This window comes from Bufo bufo, chromosome 3 (genome assembly GCF_905171765.1).
Source record: "Bufo bufo chromosome 3, aBufBuf1.1, whole genome shotgun sequence".
Taxonomy (NCBI): domain Eukaryota; kingdom Metazoa; phylum Chordata; class Amphibia; order Anura; family Bufonidae; genus Bufo; species Bufo bufo.
This window is the reverse complement of record NC_053391.1, coordinates 119,349,089-119,373,415: the sequence shown is the minus strand read 5'-3', so window position 1 is coordinate 119,373,415 and position 24,327 is coordinate 119,349,089. Positions and strand designations below refer to the sequence as shown.

Below are 24,327 nucleotides of genomic sequence, written 5' to 3'. Positions count from 1 at the left end.
GCCATGAACCCAACCACACTTCTGGTGCTGGGAGGAAGCACATGGAGGTTACACAGAATTCACATATCATCCATCCTGTGCTGCTTTACCCCCAGGATATACGAGCGTGTCCATATCTGCCGGGCCATGAAGGATGACAGTCAGTTCTCCATCAGACTCCCAGTTCTTGGGATTAGAGAGTCTCAGATGTCCACGTAAGGCCGCATTCACAGTCAGTGATTTCCATCAGTTATTGAGGCAAGAACAGGAGTGGAGGCTACACAGGCATAAAGTATAATGGAAGGATCTGCACATGTTCTGGGTTTCTGACCCACACCTGGTTTCGGCTCCCAATAACTGACGGAAATCACTGATTAAACACTGACTATGTGAAAGTGGCATAAAGTGCATAAAACTGGTGATACCCAACAGTAACAAAATAGATTGCTGCCTCAGAACCTTTTCCTGTGGCACCACAGGTCTCAGCTCCTGACCCCATGATGTGTGGGCACCACAAGTCTCAGCTCCTGACCCCATGATGTGTGGGCACCACAAGTCTGGGCTCCTGACCCCATGATGTGTGGACACCACAAGTCTCGGCTTCTGACCCCATGATGTGTGGGCACCACAAGTCTCGGCTCCTGACCCCATGATTTGTGGGCACCACAAGTCTCTGCTCCTGACCCCATGATGTGTGGGCACCACAAGTCTCAGCTCCTGACCCCATGATGTGTGGGCACCACAAGTCTCAGCTCCCGACCCCATGATGTGTGGGCACCACAAGTCTCAGCTCCCGACCCCATGATGTGTGGGCACCACAAGTCTCAGCTCCCGACCCCATGATGTGTGGGCACCACAAGTCTCAGCTCCCGACCCCATGATGTGTGGGCACCACAAGTCTCAGCTCCCGACCCCATGATGTGTGGGCACCACAAGTCTCAGCTCCCGACCCCATGATGTGTGGGCACCACAAGTCTCAGCTCCCGACCCCATGATGTGTGGGCACCACAAGTCTCAGCTCCCGACCCCATGATGTGTGGGCACCACAAGTCTCAGCTCCTGACCCCATGATGTGTGGGCACCACAAGTCTCAGCTCCTGACCCCATGATGTGTGGGCACCACAAGTCTCAGCTCCTGTCGCGATCGCGACACTATTGAGATACATTATATGAAATGTCACACGACACATGTTGCCGTGCAGCCATACCTTTTATATACCGTACTGCATTAGTATACGTGAGCCACTTTATCGCAGGCAACCTTTTTTATGACTACTTACAGCCCTCATTTTATTGGTAGAGTATAACATGATTTTTTTATTGTTTATCAGTGCGGTGTTTTTAGGGGATAGTAGAAATGTTTCTTGCATCCTCGGCGCCATTCTTAGGCCTCAGGCACACGACCGTGGTTTGGGTCCGCATCCGAGCCGGCATTTTTGTGGCCAATCCTGTTGAACTTGTGCTCACTACAGTTGACCATTATATGAATATCTCTTCATTTCTATTTCCTTTTCAGGTTTTCGGACCAGTTAGCAGGCGTCTCCTTCCTGCTAAGCAGGGAGTGTCTTCCTCTCGCACCCTCCCACCACGGCGGCACACGTGAAGCCCACTGTGTGCAGAGTCATTGTCTATCTGCAGCGAGAGATGTCCGGCGACACTTGTCTGACGGCTATGTGCCCCGCTTCGGGGGCCAAACCTAAAACCTACAGCTTCAGAGGGGGCTGCCTTGGGAACAAATACGTGCGGCTGAACGTGGGAGGATCTTTGTACTACACCACAGTGCAGGTCCTGACGAGACATGACACTATGCTGAAGGCAATGTTCAGCGGCCGGATGGAGGTTCTGACAGACAAGGAAGGTGAGATCATTTCCATTCAAGTTGGTGGAATCGGTGCCTCTCTGTTCTGTGTGACCAGTCAAGACTGGATTTTACAAAGATGCAAATGTCTAAAAGAGCTCATGCACACGACCGTATGTATTTTGCGGTCCGCCCCAAAAAAAGGATGACAACCATGTGATGTCTGTGTTACATCCGTTTTTCTGCGGATCCATTGTAACAATGCCTGTCCTACTCCGCAAAACTGACAAGAATCAGACATGTTCTATTTTTTTGTGGAGCGCACATAGGGAAACAGAATGCACGCAGAGTCATTTTTCGTTTATTTTGTGGCCCCATTGAAATGGATGCTTCCGCATACGGGCTGCAAAAAAGATGGAACGGAGACGGAAAAAAATATGTTCGTGTGTATGAGCCCTAAGTCTAAATAATGTCTAAAGCATCCCTGATCTGGTTAACTAATGATTCTTCTGGATTTAAAGGGATTTTTCAGGACCTTAGGATAGGTCATCAGTATCAGACTCTTGGGGGTCCAACACCCGGCACCTCCACAATTCAGATGTTTCGGGCAGCCGCAGTGCTGTAAGATAGGCTACTTTCACAATTGCGGTAGCAGGGCTGGCAGGCTGTTCCGGAAGGGGGAAAAGCCTGCCGGATCCATGCTAACGCTAGCTCACCGTGCCACTGGAAGTCCGCTCTGGCCCCATTCACTATAATGGGGGCGGCCGGAGGTCCGGCCGCAGCACATCAAACGAGTTGAGAGGCGGCTGGATAAAAAAACCAACGCATGCTGTAGCTTTTGTCCGGCCGCTTCTCGGCATGTTCGCCGTGCTGCGGCCGGACCTCCGGCAGCACGGTGGGTTAGTGTTAGCACCGATCCGGCAGGCTGTTCCTCCACCAGAACAGCCTGCCAGAAAAGGCTACCTCAAGTGTGAAAGTAGCCTTATGCAGTGTACAGAGCTGTAAGCAGACAGCGCCATACACTGTGCAGAGGCTGTGCTGGGGTACTGCAGCTTAGCTCCCATTAAAGTGCAGTACACCGAAACTGGAAACTGCACAGTGGACAAAGCCTTCTGCTGCCCTCCATCCACTGAATAGTTTCCAGCGCTGTGGCGGCCCTGAAACAACTGATCGGTGGGGGTGCCGGTTGTCGGACCCCTAACAATCTGATATTGATGATCTATACTGTGAATGACTCATCAGGATCCGTAGCTCGGATAATCCCTTTAATTTTAATGCTATGTACTGTTCATAATTGAGAGCTGCGTATAAAGTTTTGGGTTTTTTTTATAGCCAAAAAAAAGACAAAATTGTTTCAAAAACTTGGATTTATATTTGTTAACCAGAAAAATCTATAGAGAATTCTTCACGATGAGATATCTTTTAATCCCAGCAAACCATACTAGACCTGTTCTAGCGAGTTTTATTGCATCCTCTCAATAGCCCCCCCCAAAAAAAAAAAAAAAAGGGGGAGGGGCCTGAAAAGAAAAATGACTTGCTTCAGTAGAATCACGTGATCCCGCTCAGCGAGTTAACAGCTTGGAAATGGGTCACATGACACACACTCCGCAGCAGTGCTCGCTGCCATTATTACAGATGTAGGGGTGTTGCAGTTGAAAGTTAAAGGGGTTCCTTATACATTTGAGCACAAAGAGGCCGCCGTGGCTATCTTGCTTGAAGATCCAGCGTGAAATGTCGCACACAGCGTGAATCACGTTGGCTGGCGTGGTGACATCATACGTCACCGCGCATTAGATTTCACGTGGGATCTTCAAGCAAGATGGCTGTGGTGGCCTCTTCGTGCTCAAATGGTTGAGGTAAGTATGATTATTTTTTATTTTTTTTACCACCATTTCAGGGAAACCCTATTCATTACCACGAAGCATAAGGAAATTCGGCTTCGCGGCAAATAAAATTTCTCCTGAAATTATGACCCGCTACAGCAAAGGTGTCCGGCTGCGGGGCCATATTGTTCCATATTGTTTGAGCTGAGTGAAGGGATTGGGATGAAATTCCATTTTACATAGTACTTAGAACATTATTTTCCCTTTGTGTCTATTCAGAGTGAGCCTAGGTCAGCATGAGATGCATCACACCCATCGGTGGAGCTTTGTATGCCGCCAGCAGAACTGCATGCTCATAATTCTCATAATTTAGTGGATTATTTGTCAGACTCCATTTATCAGAATACAAATCACCAGACCGGGCTCTGTGCGGATATTGAAACAGAAAGGAATAAGAGGAGATTCTAGCACTGTATCCTGCAGAATTGTGATTGCTGCTCTGGGCTATAATACAGACTTACTGCTAATTAAGTAATGTCATAAAAAAAAAAACAACTTAGAATAACATTGTGTAAAAGGTAAAAAAAAAAAAAAGACACGCCCTTTAACCCTTTCATTTCTAAGGCCTCTTTCAGACGGGCGTTGCGGGAAAAGGTGCGGGTGCGTTGCAGGAACATGCGCGATTTTTCCGCGCGAGTGCAAAACATTGTAATGCGTTTTGCACTCGCGTGAGAAAAATCGCGCATGTTTGGTACCCAAACCCGAACTTCTTCACAGAAGTTCGGGCTTGGGATCGGTGTTCTGTAGATTGTATTATTTTCCCTTATAACATGGTTATAAGGGAAAATAATAGCATTCTGAATACAGAATGCAAAGTAAAATAGCGCTGGAGGGGTTAAAAAAATAATAATAATAATTTAACTCACCTTAATCCACTTGATCGCGCATCCGGCATCTCCTTCTGTCTCCTTCTTTACTGATTGTAGGAACAGGACCTGTGGTGACGTCACTCCGGTCATCACATGATCTATCACCATGGTAAAAGATCAAGTGGATTAAGGTGAGTTTAATTATTATTTTTTTTTTTAACCCCTCCAGTGCTATTTTACTATGCATTCTGTATTCAGAATGCTATTATTTTCCCTTATAACCATGTTATAAGGGAAAATAATAATGATCGGGTCTCCATCCCGATCGTCTCCTAGCAACCGTGCGTGAAAATCGCACCGCATCCGCACTTGCTTACGGATGCTTGCGATTTTCACACAACCCCATTCATTTCTATGGGGCCTGCGTTACGTGAAAAACGCACAAAATAGAGGATGCTGCAATTTTCACGCAACGCACAAGTGATGCGTGAAAATCACCGCTCATGTGAACAGCCCCATAGAAATGAATGGGTCGGTATTCAGTGCGGGTGCAATGCGTTCAACTCACGCATCGCATCCGCGCGGAATACTCGCCCGTGTGAAAGGGGCCTAAGTGTGCATGCAATATATCATGCATGACTTCCCGCAAATAGAATCCAAGTGCCCAGAACGTTGGCTTTGAAATGATGCCAGGCTCCATATTTTAGGTGTGATGTTCAGGGCACAGCAGTTATTTGAAGGAAGTTTTACCTTCTGTTTGTGTACAGGAGGGGTGAGAGGGACAAGTGACATTTGCACGTGACAGAAGGAAGGTCACAGCCTGATGCTGTGGCTCTGGGGAAGCACAATACAGGAGCTCTTCTTCATGTTATAAACCCTCCTACCAATCAGAGTAGACATTTTTTAGGGGAGGGTCTTTTTTCCTAATGGGTCGTGAAAAGATGAGCAGGGTCATGTCTAACCTTTCACCTAATCGGCAAACTTGTCAACTCTATGACTCAAATGCTGGCGTCTGGAACATGAAGGTTTTAGGTTTATTTTGGTGAGTATGTGACGATTGGTGCATATGCACAAGTTGCACGTATGAACTCTGCACATCTTGGACTTATAGTTTTACTTTTAGTTGCTGTTGTGCATCTAAGGTTCTGCCTCGGTCAGACTTTTAGCCACAAAATGTTACACTTTGATGCAAAATTGCATGAAGGTGTCTATGATCTATGATTGATAAGTGATGGGTGGCATTTTCACCACATGCCAGGTGTTCACTTTCATAAAATATGAGTGGGGGGTAATATGACTATTTTAAATTCAGACTTAAAGGAAATGTTTCACCAACATTTTTATCTTCCAGTTGAAATCAGATAGTAGCACGTCTCCTTTTTTTAAGGGCTCATTCACACAACCGTATGAATGAGTCCGCATCCGTTCCGCAATTTTGCATAACGGGTACAGACCCATTAATTTCAAAAGACGCGGATAGCACTCCGTGTGCTGTCCGCATCCGTTGTTCCATTCCACGGCCCCACAAAAAAATATAGAGCATGTCCTATTCTTGTCCACAATTGCGGACAAGAATAGGCATTTCTATAATGGGTAGCCCGTTCCGTTCCGAAAATTGCGGAATGCTAATGAGCTGTATCCGTGTGTTGCGGACCTACAATTTGCTGACCGCAAAACACGGAGCGGTCGTGTGAAGGCGGCCTAAATCTGTTTTTATTTAGGCGTCCTCCCCCACAAGAAGACGAGGTTGACCAGGGCAGTCTCACTCCCCTGCATCCCGCCAGCAGAAGGGTCACCTATCCAAGTCCCTCTTCCAGTGTCCTGCCACTACGTTGCCAGTAACCTGAAGAGGTGACCCTGCTGGAGCAGAAGAAGGGTGAAGATGGCGGAAGGACAGATAAGTAATGCCTGCTCCCAGCTTTCAACCCCCACCCGGAAGAGGCACACTCCGGTCTCCTGCGTGACTCGGCCGGCGGGGGGTGATCTTTTTGAGAGGCATTCTGGTTGGGAGGGGGTGGGACCGTGTCTCTGGGCGCCCCGGTCTCCCATTTACCGCATCGGCCCTCCAGAGGGCAGCCAGCTGGCGGAGTGTGGTCGCATTCTCCGGCAGAGAACGATGATGTGCAGGGTTTACAGGACGTGCGACGCTGCAAGGGTTACAGGACGGGCGCGCGCGCTGAGTCAACACTACTAAGCCTGAGGTGGAGTGGATTATCGCGGGACAGGAAGCTCTTAGGCGGGCATCATCCTTCGGCGGCGCTCGTTTTCCTGGCTCTGGTAGGAACTCTTGTCCCTTCTCTCCTCAGGTCACCGTACCCTCTCCAGCCTCGAGGTGTGTTTTTTTATTTTATTTTATTTTTCTCCTGGGTGACAATCATGTCTGATCCCACGGGTGCTCATCCTAAGCTGCCAATAGCTGTCCATTTATGCCTGCTCCATGTGTCAGGCAAAATTCCCTTGTGGGCAACCAGATTCTGTCTGCACTGCTTGTCAGGCATCCAGGCAGGGGCCCCTTCTTCAGCCCGTACTTCTGCCTTCCCCTCTGGTATCTGAGTTCCCGAATTGGGCCAGAACTCTCTCTCAGGCGGTAGAAAACCTCTCTAAAATCTCCCAATCCACCCTATCTATAGTGGGTTGCTTGGATAAGAATCCGCCACCAGCGCAGGCCGCACCTCCCTCGAATGCACCCTCCAGAGCTTCTTGCTCGGGTGACCCCCTCCCCCCCCCCCACCCAGGTCACTTCCCTCTGGTGAACCCGTCAGTACACGGCAATCACAAAAGCATCCTAGAGCAGGACATGTTTCCTCCTCAGACGCATCTCCCTCTCCACCTCGTGTAAGATCTCACTCAGGTTTTTCTTTCCCTGGGGACGTGCCGTCTGAAGGGGAGGTAGGGAATTCTGATTTGGACATGAATACGGAGCAGCCTTCCAAGTTGGCCTCCACTGTAGATAGCCTCATTGCTGCCATCCGTGACATGCGCTTTTCCACCCCTAAAAAGCTGGATGTTTTATATCCATTCCCAGCAGATTGTGTGTCCACGTGGGCGTCCCAGGACTCAGACCGCTCGACCTTTCGCGGCTAAGCAATCCTCAGCCTGAAGGCTCGCCCCCTCCCAACAGGGTGGGGGGCCGCCTCCTCCTCTTCCAGGACGTCTGGCGGACCCACGTCTCAGACGCTTGGGCACTCAAAATTGTATCTTCAGGGTATGCGATCGAGTTCTCGTCCCTCCCCCAAACAGGTTTTTTTCAATCCCGTCCTCCACGGGACCTCAAGCGGGCGGCCACCTTCTCCCAGGCCATTCAGTCCCTCCTGGACCGAGGAGTAATCTCTCCTGTTCCCCCAGCTGAGAGGTTCAAGGGGTTCTACTCCAACCTTTTTGTGGTCCCCAAAAAGGAGGGCTCTGTGCGCCCAATCCTGGACCTCAAACTGCTGAACAGGTTCCTCCGCCTCCAGCGGTTTCAGATGGAATCCCTTCGTTCCGTAATTGCTTCTTTGGAACGGGGGGAATTCCTTACGGCTGTAGATATCCAGGATGCATATCTTCATGTCCCCATCGCGCGGAGCCATCAGCGCTTCCTGAGGTTTGCAATTGGAGACTATCATTACCAGTTTGTCGCCCTTCCATTCGGACTGGCGACTGCGCCTCGGGTCTTCACCAAAATTTTGGCCCCTCTTCTCTCCCTGCTCTGTTCCAGAGGCATCTTCCTTATGCCTTATCTGGAGGACCTCCTCATCAAGGCTCCCTCTTTCGCTCAAGTGTCGAGCAGCGTAGAAATTACGCTGGAAGCCCTTGCACGCTTCGGGTGGCTGGTCAATCTTCAGAAATAATCTCCGACTCCCTCCAGACAACTTGTGTTTCTGGGTATGCTTCTGGACATGGAAGCGGCACAGGTTCGCCTTCCCCCGGACAAGCACCTGGCTTTACATCGCTCCGTGAGATTTCTTCTTAACTGCAGACTCCCGTTCATTCGCCTCTGCATGAAAACGTTAGGGAAGATGGTCGCCTGTTTCGAGGCGATTCCCTTTGCCCAGTTCCTCTCTCGCACGTTCCAGAGAGCGATCCTGTCCTCCTGGGACAAATCATCCGAGAGTCTGGACTGTCCCATCCGCCTCTCTTCTCAGGTGAGATCGTCCCTCTGTTGGTGGCTGTCGGTTCCAGTTCTGGGAAGGTCCTTCCTTCCAATGTCCTGGACGGTTGTTACCACCGACGCCAGTCTGCAAGGTTGGGGAGGAGTCTTTCTTCCCAGGATAGTCCAAGGCACATGGTCTCGGTCGGAGTCCAAGCTTCCAATCAATGTCCTGGAGCTCAGGGTGATTCTTTTATCCCTCCGGCACTGGACCCATCTCCTAAGGGGTCGACCGGTCAGAGTCCAGTCGGACTACGCCACAGCGGTGGCGTACATCAACCACCAGGGGGGAACGCGCAGCTTCGCGGTGATGCAGGAATCTGCCAAGATCTTGCGGTGGGCGGAGGCCCACGTACCGGCAATTTCAGCAATCTACAGTATATCCCGGGTGTAGAGAACTGGACTGCGGACTTCCTCAGCAGGACGACAATAGATCCGGGCGAGTGGTCCCTGCAACCGGAGGTGTTCGAAGCGATCTGTCTGCGTTGGGGTCGCCCCGGACGTGGACTTGAAGGCCTCAATACTCAATCAAAAGCTTCCCACCTTTCTCTCCCGAGCAAGAGATCCGGAAGCTTGCAGGGTGGATGCTCTGATCTCCCCTTGGCAGGGGTTCTCCCTCTAAGTGTTTCCCCCCCCCCTTCCCCCTCCTACCCAGGGTTCTACGGAAGATCAGGATGGAGGGCATTCCGATGATCTTAGTCGCCCCGGTTTGGCCCTGTCGCGCGTGGTACGCCGACCTCGTTCTCCTTCTAGGAGACATACCTTGGTCACTGGCACTCAGAGACTACCTTCTTTCGCATGGTCCGGTCTTCTATCAGCATTTAAAGTCTCTTCGTTTGACAGCATGGCTATTGAAACAGCCATTCTGACGCAAAGAGGTATTTCGGCGGATGTCATCTGCACTACGATTCAGGCCAGGAAGTCTGCATCGTCCAGGATCTATTACAGGACCCAGAGGTCCTTCCTGGGCTTCTATGAAATCCGGAACACCCCCCCCCCACTTCGTTTTTCTCTCCCCACGGTCCTATCCTTTCTACAATCAGGGTTGGACCTTGGTTTAGCCCTTAGTTCTTTGAAGGGTCGGGTGTCGGCACTTTCTATTCTTTTCCAGCGCCCTGTTATCTATACACAGAGGTGATATCTCCTTATCATTACAGGCAGGATTAGAATGATGGATAAGCAGTAACTGCAGTAAAGTCATCTGTACAGATCAAGAAGTGGCGCCAGTTATTAGACACAGTAGCCAGTGCGAAAACTGTAAAATTTTTGGTTTTAGTTTATAAAAAGTGCCATGGAAAATTAAAAACAACATCATCAAAAATTATTTAAAACTATTTTCACATTTACACTAGCAGAGTCCGGCAGGCTGTTGCGGTAGGGGAACCGCCTGCCGGATCCGTACTAACGCTAGCCTATGTGTGCAAACATGCCGAGAGGCAGCCAGACACAAACTACAGCATGCTGCCGCCAGTGTACAAGCGGGTGATTTTCTGCTGATACATTCCCTTTAATTTGTGTTTATCGTAAGTCTCAAATGTCCCAATAGCTGATGTCATTCCCAGACTTCTCTTTTGCAGGCTGGATCCTCATTGACCGTTGTGGAAAACATTTTGGGAGCATTTTAAACTATCTTCGAGACGACACCATTGCTCTTCCAAAGAACAGACATGAGATCAAGGAATTAATGGCAGAAGCCAAGTATTACCTCATCCAGGGCTTAGTAGACAAGTGCCAGGCAGCATTACAGGTGAGGAAGGGGACGCACTTCCCTGTGATCCTTGTCTTTATTTCTTCTAGGATGTGTTTTATGGTAACGAGTGCTCTTAAAATGAGTCTGAGCCATTAATTAGCACCAGTTTTCCACAAAGTTTGACGCTGAGCCGCTCTCTGATGTAAGTCCCGGCTAATAGACACTATAGGTTTAGGTTTGATTTATGTTTTATGAGAGATTGGGATGAAAGCAGTTTTCAGAAGACTGTTAGAACATGAGGGGAATGATTAATTTTAAAAATGATTCATTGATGTTCTGGCTTCCCAGAGGCATTGGTAAGGAGGGCGCCTGTATAGATGTGCAGATGTCTCGTCTTCTATCACCTGGCTGGCACTGGCATCTGACCATTGCTTGTTGGTTATTATTTTAGGCTGACATTATCTGCAATCCACTTGTGGTAGGTGACAGATAATGATGCTGGTTTCTCTAATTCTGTGTTGGTATGCAGTGCTCCAGACTAAAAAAAATACCTAGTAGCCATTGGCTCCTGAACTGAAAAATTTAGGAGCCAAATCAAATTTTTAGTCGCCAAATCGAATCAAAGTTTGGGTATCGTGACAACGCTATGCCGATCAGATCGGCGTAGGGTTGTTTTGATACCAAAATTTTGATTCGCTTTCGTCACCATAGAAAAGTATTGCGATACTCAATACCGCGCAAAAAAAAAAAGCCGCGTGCATTTCGCATTTTATGAAACATTCGGCCCATAATAGAACAGTCCTCTCCTATTTTTTGGGGTGACAAGGTGACTAAAAAATGGCGAATGCTCACCGCATAGGAGATATTTTTTAATAATTTTATAGTTTGAACAGCGCTATGTAATATGTTTATTTATTTATTGTTTATATATTTTATATGTAAAATTGGGAAAGGGGGGATTTAAACTTAATATTTTAGGGTACTTTCACACTAGCGTTTTTCTTTTCCGGCATAGAGTTCCGTCCTAGGGGCTTAATACCGGAAAAGAACTGATCAGGCATATCCCCAAGCATTCTGAATGGAGAGTAATCCGTTCAGGATGCATCAGGATGTCTTCAGTTCAGTCATTTTGACTGATCAGGCTAAAGATAAAACCGCAGCATGCTACGGTTTTATCTCCGGCGAAAAAATCTGAAGATTTGCCTGAATGCCGGATCCAGCATTTTTCCCCATAGGAATGTATTAGTGCCAGATCTGGCATTCAAAATACCGGAATGCACCCGCACAAAATCCGGACCCATTCACTTCTATGGGGCTGTGCACATGAGCGGTGATTTTCACGCATCACTTGTGCGTTGCGTGAAAATCGCAGCATGCTCTATGTTGTGTGTTTTTCACGCAACGCAGGCCCCATAGAAGTTAATGGGGCTGCGTGAAAATCGCAAGCAAGTGCCGTTGCGGTGCGATTTTCACGCATGGTTGCTAGGATGAAAGTCTATTCACTGTATTATTTTCCCTTATAACATGGTTATAAGGGAAAATAATAGCATTCTTTATTACAGAATGCATAGTAGAAGGTCAATATAATAAACATTGGTGGCGCAGTGCGCCCCCCAACACCCCAGTATGATAAACATTGGTGGCGCAGTGCGCTCCCCCAATATAATAAACATTGGTGGCGCAGTGCGCCCCCCCAACACCCCAGTATAATAAACATTGGTGGCGCAGTGCGCCCCCCCCCCCAATATAATAAACATTGGTGGCGCAGTGCACCCCCCCAACACCCCAGTATAATAAACATTGGTGGCGCAGTGCCACAGCCCCTCCCCTCCTCCTCCCGTCTCTCTTCTTATTGGCAGCGGCGGCAGCACCGGGGGGAGGGAGAGACTCCTTCTCCACTGCGCTGCTGAGAAGAACATCGGTGGCGTGGCAGAGAACTATCATCTCCTGTGCCCCGCCGCTGAATTCAGCGGCAGAGCTGCGGTGGCGGGTCTAGTCGCAATTTGTAAATTCTAAGTCGCATTGGCGACCATTTTGGTCGCCATCTGGAGCCCTGGTATGGGTCATTTGTTAAAGGAGAACCCCCTACAAAAATACCGTGATCCTTCTAGATACAATGGTCTTTTCTAGGCCATCGTAAATTGAAACCAGACTCATACAATACATAGAGTGCCTCAGACTCTGGTCCAATCAACATGGCTAGTTCACTGGTAAAGCACCTTTATAGGTTTTTCAGTAGCTCCTCTTTGTTTTGTACTGCCCCCTGTCTGTGCCAAGATGTGCTGCTCCTTTGGACACCACCTGAGCAGTGACTCCATTTTATTTTTCTGGTACATGTATGTATTATGCAAGACCCTGAAGAAGCTCCTGCCCTCAGCATTGAAAGTGATTTCCAGCTTCCAGCATCTATTTCTGCCTGTTTTACTTAGAGGTTGACTCACTTCGGCAAGAGGCATTTATCATGTAGAGGAAGTTAATACAATCTACTTACTAATGTATTGTGATTATCCATATTGCTTTCTTTGCTGTCTGGATTCATTTTTTTCCATCACATTGTACACTGCTTGTTTCCATGGTTACGACCACCCTGTAATCTCTCAGTGGTGGTCGTGCTTGCGCACTGTAGGAAAAAGCACTGGCCTCTCTGGTGGCCGGGACCGTGGAAGCGCACATAGGCCGGTGCTTTTTCCCTATAGTGCACAAGCACAGCCACCACTGATAGATTATGGTAGGGTTGTTTCGGGTATCGACCTTTCGATACCCAGTCGATACTTTTGTTCCGGTATCGATACAATACCGGGATTTGCCTTTTATCGATACTAGGCTGTGCTACTGCACAACCTAGTATCAGAGAACATGAGAGCGCTGCTCTCAGCCCTGCCATGTTCCCAGCCCTCCCCCTGTGCTGCTGCTGCCACCAATAAGAGCGCGGAGGAGGGGAGGGGCTGTGGCCATTGCGCCACCAATGATAACTAACGTTTAATACATTACAAATACAAGCGCCAGAAACACATTGCCGGCACCCAACCTCTGACAGGTTGCCGCACCTGAGGGGGAGGTTTAACTGCCACTGATCGCAGCGCCCTGTCAGAGGTCAGGTGCCGGCAATGTGTTTGTCGCCGGCTGTATTTGTATATTAAACGTTGATTATCATTGCTGGCGCAGTGCACCCCCCTCTAAAGTATTAAAAACATTGGTGGCGCAGTGCCCCCCCTCCACAGTATTAAAATCGTTGGTGGCAACATTTTTCACAGATTTTTGTCCCATGTAGAAAAAAAAAAATCGTTGGTGGCAGTGGCCACAGAGTCCCCTCACCTCCTCATTGGTGGCAGTGGCAGTTGTGATCAGAGCCCTAGCTGTGTAATCCTGGGGCTCCGATCGGTTACCATGGCAGCCAGGACTCCACTAAAGCCGTGGCTGCCATGTTCAGCTCCCTGCTGCTGTGTGCACTATGCACAGGGCAGCAGGGACAGTGTGAAGTCCTATTCACCCTAATAGAGCTCTATCAGGGTGAATAGGACAAGGGATGAAAACATGCCAGGTTCTAGCCCCTGAGGGGGGAAATGGTTATTAAATAAACTGTAAAAAAAAAAAGTTACAAAAATACACCAAAATAGTATAAATCACCCCCTTTCCCAATTTTACATATAAAATATATAAACAATAAATCGCCACGTCCAAAAAGTCCAAAATATAAAAAAAATCTCTTATGCGGTGAACACTGTGTAAAAGAGAAAGAAAGAAAAGAAAAACTGCGCGATTCGGCTTTTTTTTTGTGACCTTGCCCCCCCAAAAATAGGATAGGACTATTCTATTATGGGCCGGACGTTCCATAAAATGCTGAATGCACGCGGCATTTTGGGGCGTTTTTTATTTTTTTCACATGGTATCGAGTATCACAATACTTTTTTATGGTATCGAAACCTAATTAAAATTTTGGTATCGAAGCAACCCTAGATTATAGGGTGGTCGTAACCATGGAAATAAGCAGTGTATAATGTAATGGAGGCAATATGGACAATCACAATACATTAGTAAGTGCCTTGTATTAGCTTTCTCCACATGATAGATGCTATTTGCTGAAATGAGACAACCCCTTTAAGAGCTTGCTTTATATATCTTGGTTATCTGCTTATTTTTCTTTAAACTTTACTTTTTCTTATTCTGTGATGACATTTCTGGCTTTTGGAACCAATTACCAGTTGTACATAGAGTTATGGATACAAGTTACAGTGATCTTATCAACATACAGTGGTCATCCTGGAACCAATTAACATTGCAGCTTGAGCGACCCGTGTACTTGGACTTTTCAGGTTCCCTGGCAACTGACCCCAGCAAGTGACCCGCTGGGGATATCGCAGGGTATCCTTGTAATGCACAGACACCAGCGGTCATAGAGCTGTGTTTCTCAGGGTCCGGCTACACGGTGACTGACGTGTGTTTCAGCAATGCTGAGCAACTTCTTTATTTGTAATGATGTCTCAAAAATTCATCCAAGTTGCATTCGCTGCATATTGCGTGTCACATCTAGACACCGTTGACTATCATTCCAAAAAAATGTTGTGCAATGTTGCTGCGACACGTAGTCGCACGAAATCCTGTCGCTGAATAGCTGTACCCTCCAGGTCCCCCAGGGAACAGGCGGTTGTGACTACTAGGGAAGTGGGGGCTGCATTACCTAAAGTATATGTTGTCACCTGCCTTGACTGATAAGGAATTGTGAGGGCACTTTTTCTGGGGGAGGGGACAGCATGGGACATCATTTTTGCTGCTAGAAGGGAGCAGGGGGAACTACTGTAAATACCATGGAGAGGTATGGGGCAAATCCTCAAAACGCATTAAAAAAAAATGCGTTTTAGGCACTGAAAAATCCCCAACTGGATTCCACACAGATTATTTTTTTTTTTAAGCGTATTTTTCCAAAATCAGTCGTGTGCCACTTTGAGCATGTAACAGAATTTCCCTGACATGGCAGAAGAGATGTGTGACATATTGCACATGACACACAGATTTTATCCAGCTAAGGCCCACCCTCTCCGTTTTCTTCCTGCGCGGCTGGTGTTCCTTCCTCAGTCTGGTGTTCCTTCCTCAGTCTGGCCTAAGTGCTTGGGCTGAAATTTTACTAAGTATTGTACACTACTGGCCCATAAACATTTCTGGTTGCTTTTAAAGGAAAGCTGTCATGCTGAACATGCAGTGCGTTCTTTGGGCAGCAGGTTAGAGAGCAGGAGGAGCTGAGCTGATTATATACTTCTGTGGAAAAAGATTCAGTATAAGAGTCTGCTCCGCTCATCCTTCTCTAGAACATGCTGCCTGCAGCTTAGAAGCCATGTGTCAGGCTGATGTTATCTATAATGTTATTAAATGGGACTCTTGTATTTTTTTCTTATTCTATTATCTGTGACCATGTTTGTACCATGAGTATATTTTATAGAAAGATAATTGTACATTTTGGCATATTCTGTAAGATGTAGCAGGGTTAGCACTCCAGCTCTTAACTCAAATTTCTTAACTTATCGCCTTATCTTGAGACAAAAGCCATTGAAAAGCAATTGAAGGTGTTTGCTTAGATTAGATAACAGAACTCAGAAATCTCAGAAAACAGGAGTGCTAACTCTACTCCATCCGTACAACCCTGGTACAGTATTAAGTGTGTGTGATTTTTGTGGTTAAGATCCTGGTGTCCCTTGTTACTTACACTAGAGAGGTACAATTTCCAGCACATAATGCACCTTGTATTGTACTTTACTTGTGTTGCTAACTTAAAGGGAACCTGTAACTTTGAACATGGAGTCTGAGCTGCAGGCAGCATGTTATAGAGCAGGAGGAGCTGAACAGATTGTTATATAGTTCTATGGGTAAAGATTCAGTAAAACTGGTCATTTATCCATTTAAACACCACTGCAGGCTGCCGTTTTGTGTCCGGTGTGCGAAACTGAATAGCAATGTAAGTCAATAGTGCCAAATCAGTTTTTTTGCGGTAACGAAAAAAACTGATCCGCCACTAGTGTTGATCGAGCATGCTCGGCCGAACACCAGTTCGGCTCGAGCATCTCGATGCTCGGCACATGGCGGTATTCGGCCGAATACCCCATGTGCTCGAGTCTCCTCCCCGCACGTTTGTTGGCTGCTACGCAGCCAATAAACGTGCGGGTAACTACTGCCCTTCACTGTAATGCCGTAGCCATGTTGGTTACTGGCATTACAGTGATTGGCTGGCCTGGAACGCTTCATTGGGAGCTATATAGCACCCAATGACACGTGTTTGTCTCAGTGTTAGGCTACTTTCACACTTGCGTTTGGGGTTCCGCTTGTGAGATCCGTTTGAGGGCTCTCACAAGCGGCCCCGAACGGATCCGTTCATCCCCAATGCATTCTGAATGGATAAGGATCCGTTCAGAATGCATCAGTTTGGCTCCGTTCCGCCTCCATTCCGCTCTGGAGGCGGACACCAAAACGCAGCTTGCAGCGTTTTGGTGTCCGCCTGGCCGTGCGGAGCCAAACGGATCCGTCCTGATTTACAATGCAAGTCAATGGGGACGGATCCGTTTGACGTTGACACAATATGGTGCAATTGCAAACTGATCCGTCCCCCATTGACTTTCAATGTAAAGTCAGGAGTCCCTATTAATATACCATCGGATCAGAGTTTTCTCCAATCCGATGGTATATTTTAACTTGAAGCGTCCCCATCACCATGGGAACGCCTCTGTTAGAATATACCATCGGATTTGAGTTAGATCGTAAAAACTCAGATCCGACAGTATATTCTAACACAGAGGCGTTCCCATAGTGATGGGGACTCTTCAAGTTAGAATATACTAAGAACTGTGGACATAACGGCCCCCTGCTGCCTGGCAGCACCCGATCTCTTACAGGGGGCTGTGATCAGCACAATTAACCCCTCAGGGCCTCCCCTCTCCCCTTCCTAATTAAAATCACCCCCTGTCACGGCTGAGGATGGGGGAAATCCTCAGCCGTGTGAAGCCCGGTGATGTTATGGCTGCTTGGCCATGAAGACAGGATTAGGGAGCAGGTCACCTCCTAAACGCATCCCTAACCTGACCCTGGCTCCTAGCTACATGAGCCAACCTTGATGGTAGGAGGGCCCATGCTCCGGAACCTAAAAGTCCCTGCTAGCCCTCAAGATGACCCTCACCTAGGAGCTGAGTAAGACAAGCCCACTCCTCCTAGACACGGAGGAGCAGGAGTCTCAACGGCCAAGCTGCAGGAAAAGGGGAGACATAAACAGCTCTATGGATATGGCAGGTGAACAAAGAGTTCCACCTACCTGCCACAGCCTTGCTGACTGGATCCCTGTGTTAGCAGGGTGCAGATCACAAACGCATCCCCACACAGGGACCCAGATCCATAGCTGCACAAAATCACATATAAAACATCACACGGACATCACACATAACTGGAAATAACTTAAGCACAATATGGTTATGACATTAAGGTTTATGACCACAGGGGTGGCTCTTACTGGCAGGTAATAAATACATGAGGCTGCTCTCAGCTAAGCATGGCTGAAGCAACCTGAAGGCCTGCAAAAGCAGTGAGGCTTTATAGGCCAAGAAGCCACACCCCACAGTCGGACACACCCAGTGATCACACACACTAGGAAGGGGATTAACCCTTCCAACACCAGGGAAGGGAAAACACCACTTAAAGGGAACGTGCACACAATAACATAAAACACAGTGCACACATCCACACATCACACACAAAACCGCATGCGCAGCGTAGCGAGCTGCATGGCACAGCTCAGCCTGCTACGCTGCCACATACATACTGTTGCCAGCGGCAACCACAGGTGAGGCCAATACCACAGCCCTCACCTGTGATTGAACACCAATGAAAACCGCTGACAACCGCATGCGGTTCAGGAGTCACGGTCATAGCCATGGCCGTGACACTCCCACCCCTCAATGCCCCCCCACCAAAAAAAGACACGTGAGGGACTCAGACAAGGGGATAGGAGAAGGGGACGTCCACTCTCAGTGCCGGTTCTAAAAAGGGGTCGCTGTCAGCTGCATCCTCTCCCGGCTCACACTAGCCAGTCCGACGAGGACTGCAGCCCGCACCAGCAACAAAGAGAAAAGAACCACTGAGAGATGGACGAGGGGACTCTCCACTCACGTCCCCACTCCAGTCGCTGCCAGCAGACACTCCTAACCAGCACGCAGCCAGACCACTTACGGAGTGCTGCCAGCAGACGACCAGAGATGGGAACATGGAGAGGGACGAGGGATCCCCAACACGGACACGGAAGGTAAGGTGGCGGGGAATAAGCCACCAACCGTGCCGTTAACGGAGAACCCCCAGGAACGCTCTCCCTCCGGAGAACGCGCATGCAGGCCACATTGATATGGCACTGCATGCTGCACCCTCTTTCGAAGGTGTGCAACTCGCACACCAAACAAACACCCTAGTGCTATAAAATCAGGGGGACGCCAAACGAGGCAACGGTGAAGGGAAGGCGGAGAAACGCCACTCACCGCGCCGTCAGAGGCGAAACCCCCAGAACGCTCTCCCTCCGAAGAGCGCGCATGTAACCCTTCCGCAGAGGGCGGTACATGCTTCACCCTCTTTCGAGGGAAGCATACTCCCACCCCTCAAAGCCCCTCCCAACAAAAAAGGGGAAGGTTGGTGAGGCTTAGAAACAGTGGGAGGGGGGGAGGGGAAAGACAAACAAAAGGGGACACCAACACGGACAACGGTGAGCGAGGAATGGCGGGGAATGCCACTCACCGCGCCGTAAATGGTGAGCCCCATAACGCTCTCCCTCCGGAGAACGCGCATGCACCCCATCCGTAGACAGCAGTGCATGCTTTACCCTCTTTCGAGGGAGCGCCACGTAAGAAGCGACTGTGGTCATACTGTCACGGCTGAGGATGGGGGAAATCCTCAGCCGTGTGAAGCCCGGTGATGTTATGGCTGCTTGGCCATGAAGACAGGATTAGGGAGCAGGTCACCTCCTAAACGCATCCCTAACCTGACCCTGGCTCCTAGCTACATGAGCCAACCTTGATGGTAGGAGGGCCCATGCTCCGGAACCTAAAAGTCCCTGCTAGCCCTCAAGATGACCCTCACCTAGGAGCTGAGTAAGACAAGCCCACTCCTCCTAGACACGGAGGAGCAGGAGTCTCAACGGCCAAGCTGCAGGAAAAGGGGAGACATAAACAGCTCTATGGATATGGCAGGTGAACAAAGAGTTCCACCTACCTGCCACAGCCTTGCTGACTGGATCCCTGTGTTAGCAGGGTGCAGATCACAAACGCATCCCCACACAGGGACCCAGATCCATAGCTGCACAAAATCACATATAAAACATCACACGGACATCACACATAACTGGAAATAACTTAAGCACAATATGGTTATGACATTAAGGTTTATGACCACAGGGGTGGCTCTTACTGGCAGGTAATAAATACATGAGGCTGCTCTCAGCTAAGCATGGCTGAAGCAACCTGAAGGCCTGCAAAAGCAGTGAGGCTTTATAGGCCAAGAAGCCACACCCCACAGTCGGACACACCCAGTGATCACACACACTAGGAAGGGGATTAACCCTTCCAACACCAGGGAAGGGAAAACACCACTTAAAGGGAACGTGCACACAATAACATAAAACACAGTGCACACATCCACACATCACACACAAAACCGCATGCGCAGCGTAGCGAGCTGCATGGCACAGCTCAGCCTGCTACGCTGCCACATACATACTGTTGCCAGCGGCAACCACAGGTGAGGCCAATACCACAGCCCTCACCTGTGATTGAACACCAATGAAAACCGCTGACAACCGCATGCGGTTCAGGAGTCACGGTCATAGCCATGGCCGTGACACCCCCCATCATTGGTGGCAGCAGAGAGTTCCGATCGGAGTCCCAGTTTAATCGCTGGGGCTCCGATCGGTTACCATGGCAACCAGGACGCTACTGCAGTCCTGGCTGCCATGGTTACTTAGCAATTTTAGAAGCATTATACTTACCTGCGATGTCTGTGGCCGGCCGGGCGCTCCTCCTACTGGTAAGTGAAAGGTCTGTGCTATAAGCAATGCGCCACACAGACCTTTCACTTACCAGTAGGAGGAGCGCCCGGCCGGTCACAGACAGCGCAGGTAAGTATAATGCTTCTAACATTGCTAAGTAACCATGGCAGCCAGGACTGCAGTAGCGTCTTGGCTGCCATGGTAACCGATCGGAGCCCCAGCGATTAAACTGAGACTCAGATCGGAACTCTCCGCTGCCACCAATGATGGGGGGGGGGGGGTGATTTTAATTAGGGGAGGGGAGGCCGCACTGGCCACCAATGAATTTAATACTGGGGAGGGAGGGGAGGCCGCACTGGCCACCAATGAATTTAATACTGGGGAGGGAGGGGGGCCGCACTGGCCACCAATGAATTTAAAACTGGGGAGGGAGGGGGGTCTGGCCCCTGCTGCCTGGCAGCACCTGATCTCTTACAGGGGGCTATGATACGCACAATTAACCCCTCAGGTGAGGCAGCAGGGGGCAGTTATGTACACAGTTCTCAGTATATTCTAACTTGAAGCGTCCCCATCACCATGGGAACGCCTCTGTGTTAGAATATACTGTCGGATCTGAGTTTTCATGATGTGAAAACTCAGATCTGAAAAAGCTGCTTAGGCAGACAGATCCGTTCTGAACGGATGCAAGCGTTTGCATTATAGGTGCGGATCCTTCTGTGCAGATACCAGACGGATCCGCACCGAACGCAAGTGTGAAAGTAGCCTTAGTCAGGGAGAGCTGTGCTGACGAAGGGACAGATAGAGTAGGGAGTGAAATTTCTTTTTTTTTCATTAGAAAAACTTGTCAGAGACCCAAAAGTCCTTTTAAGGACTATTGTTGTGTGTGGCAGCAGCAATATATATTTCTAGCACATTCTGCGCTAAATAGCGTACAATAGTTAGGCCGCTGCAGACAGCAATATTATCTGCGCTACATCTCCTGTGCAACATGTGCGCATCCCAAATATATCAGTGACATCTAGTGTACTTTTTTCGTAGACAGTGTGTGCTGCGGACAGTGACATTAGCTGCGCTACATCTCCTGTTTAACGTTTCCACATCCAAAAAATATCATTGACATCCAGTGTCGTTTTTCCGTAGACTCTGTCCGCTGCGGACATTGACATTACCTGGAGTACATCTCCTGTGTAACATTTCCACATCCAAAATACCTGTGACATTCCCTGTAATTTTATATTAGCCGCTGCTGACATCAGTGACATTATCTGCGGTATATCTCCTGTGTGACGTTTCCACATCCCAAATACCATTTTTTTTGCGCATACATTTACAAATCCTACGCTACTGTACGTGTGACATACTTTCAAGCATATATAACATTTAAAGGGAACCTGTCATCAGCTTTATGCTGACCGTACTGAGGGCAGGATAAAATAGTGACCAAAATGCTGATTTCAGCGGTGTGTCACTCATGAGCTAATAGTAAGTGGTTGCCGAGAACCAGCATCATAATCATTGCAGCCCAGGCCTAGAAAAGAGTCAAATCTAGTTGAGAAGAGTCATGGTTATTCATAATCTCCTGCCCACCTGCTGATGATTGGCAGCTTTCTACTAGACAGAAAGGGAGAAAACGAGGTAGAAGCCTGTCAGTCATCAGCAGGTGGCAGGGAGAACAGGAATTCATAAATAACCATGACTCTTCTCAGGTGGCCGTAACTCTTTTCAAGGCCTGGGCTCCAATGATTATGATGTTGTTTCTCGGCAACCACTTACTATTAGCTGAAATCAGCATTTCTGTCACTACTTTATATTGCCCTCAGTACGGTCAGCATAAAGTTTATGACAGGTTCCCTTTAATATGAAGAAGGCGAGCAGTAAGGGACAGGGAAGTGGCCGTGATGCTGATGGTTCACGCAGAGGCCGTGGGCTTGTTAAAACTGTGCTTGCTGCCAGAGCACAAGAAAAACAATTATCCACGATACCTAGCTTCATGTCCCAGTTTGCAGGGCGGCGCAGGACAATGCTCTCAAAGTCAGAACAGTGTGACCAGGTGGTCGGTTGGATTGCAGCAGATAATGCTTCTAGTCTGTTAAGCACCACCCCGTCTTCCACTAAGTCCAGTCTCAGTAGCCAAGAGTCTGGTCAACACAATTCTCACCCTGATCCTCCTTCCTCCCACCATGGAGAGTCTTGCCAAACAAGTGATCCCACACTCGGATATTTCGAGGAGCTATTTTCAGCACCATTCCTTCATTTGGGCCTCTCGACAAACCTGCTTGAAGAGGGACATGAGATCTTGTGCCCTGATTCCCAAACTGTTGAGCATCCACAGTCACAAGAAGATGACGGTAGGGAACGGCAATTAGTGTTTCACAAGGTGGATGATGATGATGAGACACAGTTGCCAATAAGTCAACGGCAATTAGTGTCTCAAGAGGTTGAGGATGAGACAGTTGTCAATAACTGAGGTTGTTGTTAGGGCAACAAGTCAAGAGGAAGAGCAGAGTGAGGAAGTGGAAGAGGAGGTCGTGGACGATGAAGTCAATAATCCAACCTGGGAAGGTGACAAGCTGAGCGAGGACAGCAGTACAGAGGGGGAGGGATCTGCAGCACCGCAACAGGCTGGAAGAGGCAGTGTGGTGGCAAAAGGGAGAAGGCGGGCCACACTGAACAGGCCCGCAACTGTTCCCTGGAGCACACCCTTGCGGCAATCTCCCTTGCCAAGGTGTAGGTGTTCCGCAGTTTGGCGGTTTTTTGAGGAAAGTGCGGACGACAAAAGAATTGTAATTTGCAACCTGTGCCATACAAAAATGAGCAGGGGAGTGAACACTAGCCACCTCACCACCACCAGCATAATCCGCCACATGGCATCAAAGCATTGTAATAAGTCGGCCGAACGCCTGGGTCCACAATCTGTGTCTGGGGGTCACACCACTGCTTCCTCTTCCCCTGTGTTACGTGCTGGCCAATCCCCTATCGAAGGCGCAGGCCCGGATGCCTCCCGCCCTGCACCTGGACCTTCGCAAGCACCATCACCGACCACATCCACTTCTGTGTCCCAGAGTACAAATTTCCTTACCCCGGGCATTTGAACGCGCAAACGCAAATACCCAGCCACCCACCCACAGGCCATAGCACTAAATGCACAACTTTCCAAATTACTGGCCCTGGCCGTAACTTGGTGGCGGCTTTGGAACTCGGCAAGCTCACACACATCCCATGCCTAGAACACGTCTTTAACTTAGTGCTTCAGCGGTTTCTCAAAACCTACCCCAATTTGCCTGAGCTACTGGTGAAGGTGCGCCGCATGTGTGCCCATTTCTGCAAGTCATCGACAGCTTCTGCTGGTCTGTCAACGTTGCAGCAGCTTTTACAATTGCCAGCTCACCGACTGTTGTGCGACGTGAGCACGCTCTGGAATTGGACGTTCCACATGTTGGCCAGGCTTTGTGAGCAGCAGAGGGCAGTAGTGAAATACCTGCTGCAACATGGTCGTCGCCTTTCCAGTCAGCTTCCGCTCTTCACAAGCGAGGAGTGGGCATGGATGTCTGACCTATGTGAGGTTTTAAGAAACTTTGAGGAATCAACACAGATGGTGAGCGGCGATAACGCTATCATCAACGTCACCATCCCACTTCTGTGTCTGCTCAAACGCTTGCTGCTCACAATTAGGGCCGACGCTTTGCATGTGGAAGAGGTGGAAATGCGGGAAGACATTACACAGGGTGATAGCCAGACCATCCTCAGTTCGTCTTCTCAGCGCAAATTGGATGATGATGAGGAGAAGGAGGAGAAGGAGGAGCAGGAGACGGTTGCCTCCGCTACAGAGGGTAGTATCCATGGAAGTTTAATTCCATCTGTTCAGCGTGGATGGGCAGAAGAGGATGAGGAGATTGAGAGTCATCCTCCTGATGACGACAGTGAAGTCTTGCTTGTTGGGACTCTGGCACACATGGCTGACTTTGTTAGGCTGCCTTTCCTGTGACCCACACGTTTTACGCATTTTGGACAACACCGATTACTGGTTGTTCACCTTTCT

The 24,327-nt window shown here is 48.9% G+C and overlaps 1 protein-coding gene across 2 annotated transcripts in view; it reads left to right on the top strand.

The window, feature by feature from the left end:
- Positions 1 to 24,327, top strand: part of TNFAIP1 (TNF alpha induced protein 1) — a 41,729-nt gene that overhangs the window by 3,134 nt on the left and 14,268 nt on the right. For both annotated transcript variants that reach the window (XM_040423505.1, XM_040423504.1), the window contains exons 2-3: positions 1,496 to 1,837; positions 10,176 to 10,345. In XM_040423505.1, the coding sequence (XP_040279439.1) occupies positions 1,624 to 1,837; positions 10,176 to 10,345 (384 nt within the window). In that variant the 5' untranslated portion in view covers positions 1,496 to 1,623. The remainder of the gene's footprint in view (positions 1 to 1,495; positions 1,838 to 10,175; positions 10,346 to 24,327) is intronic.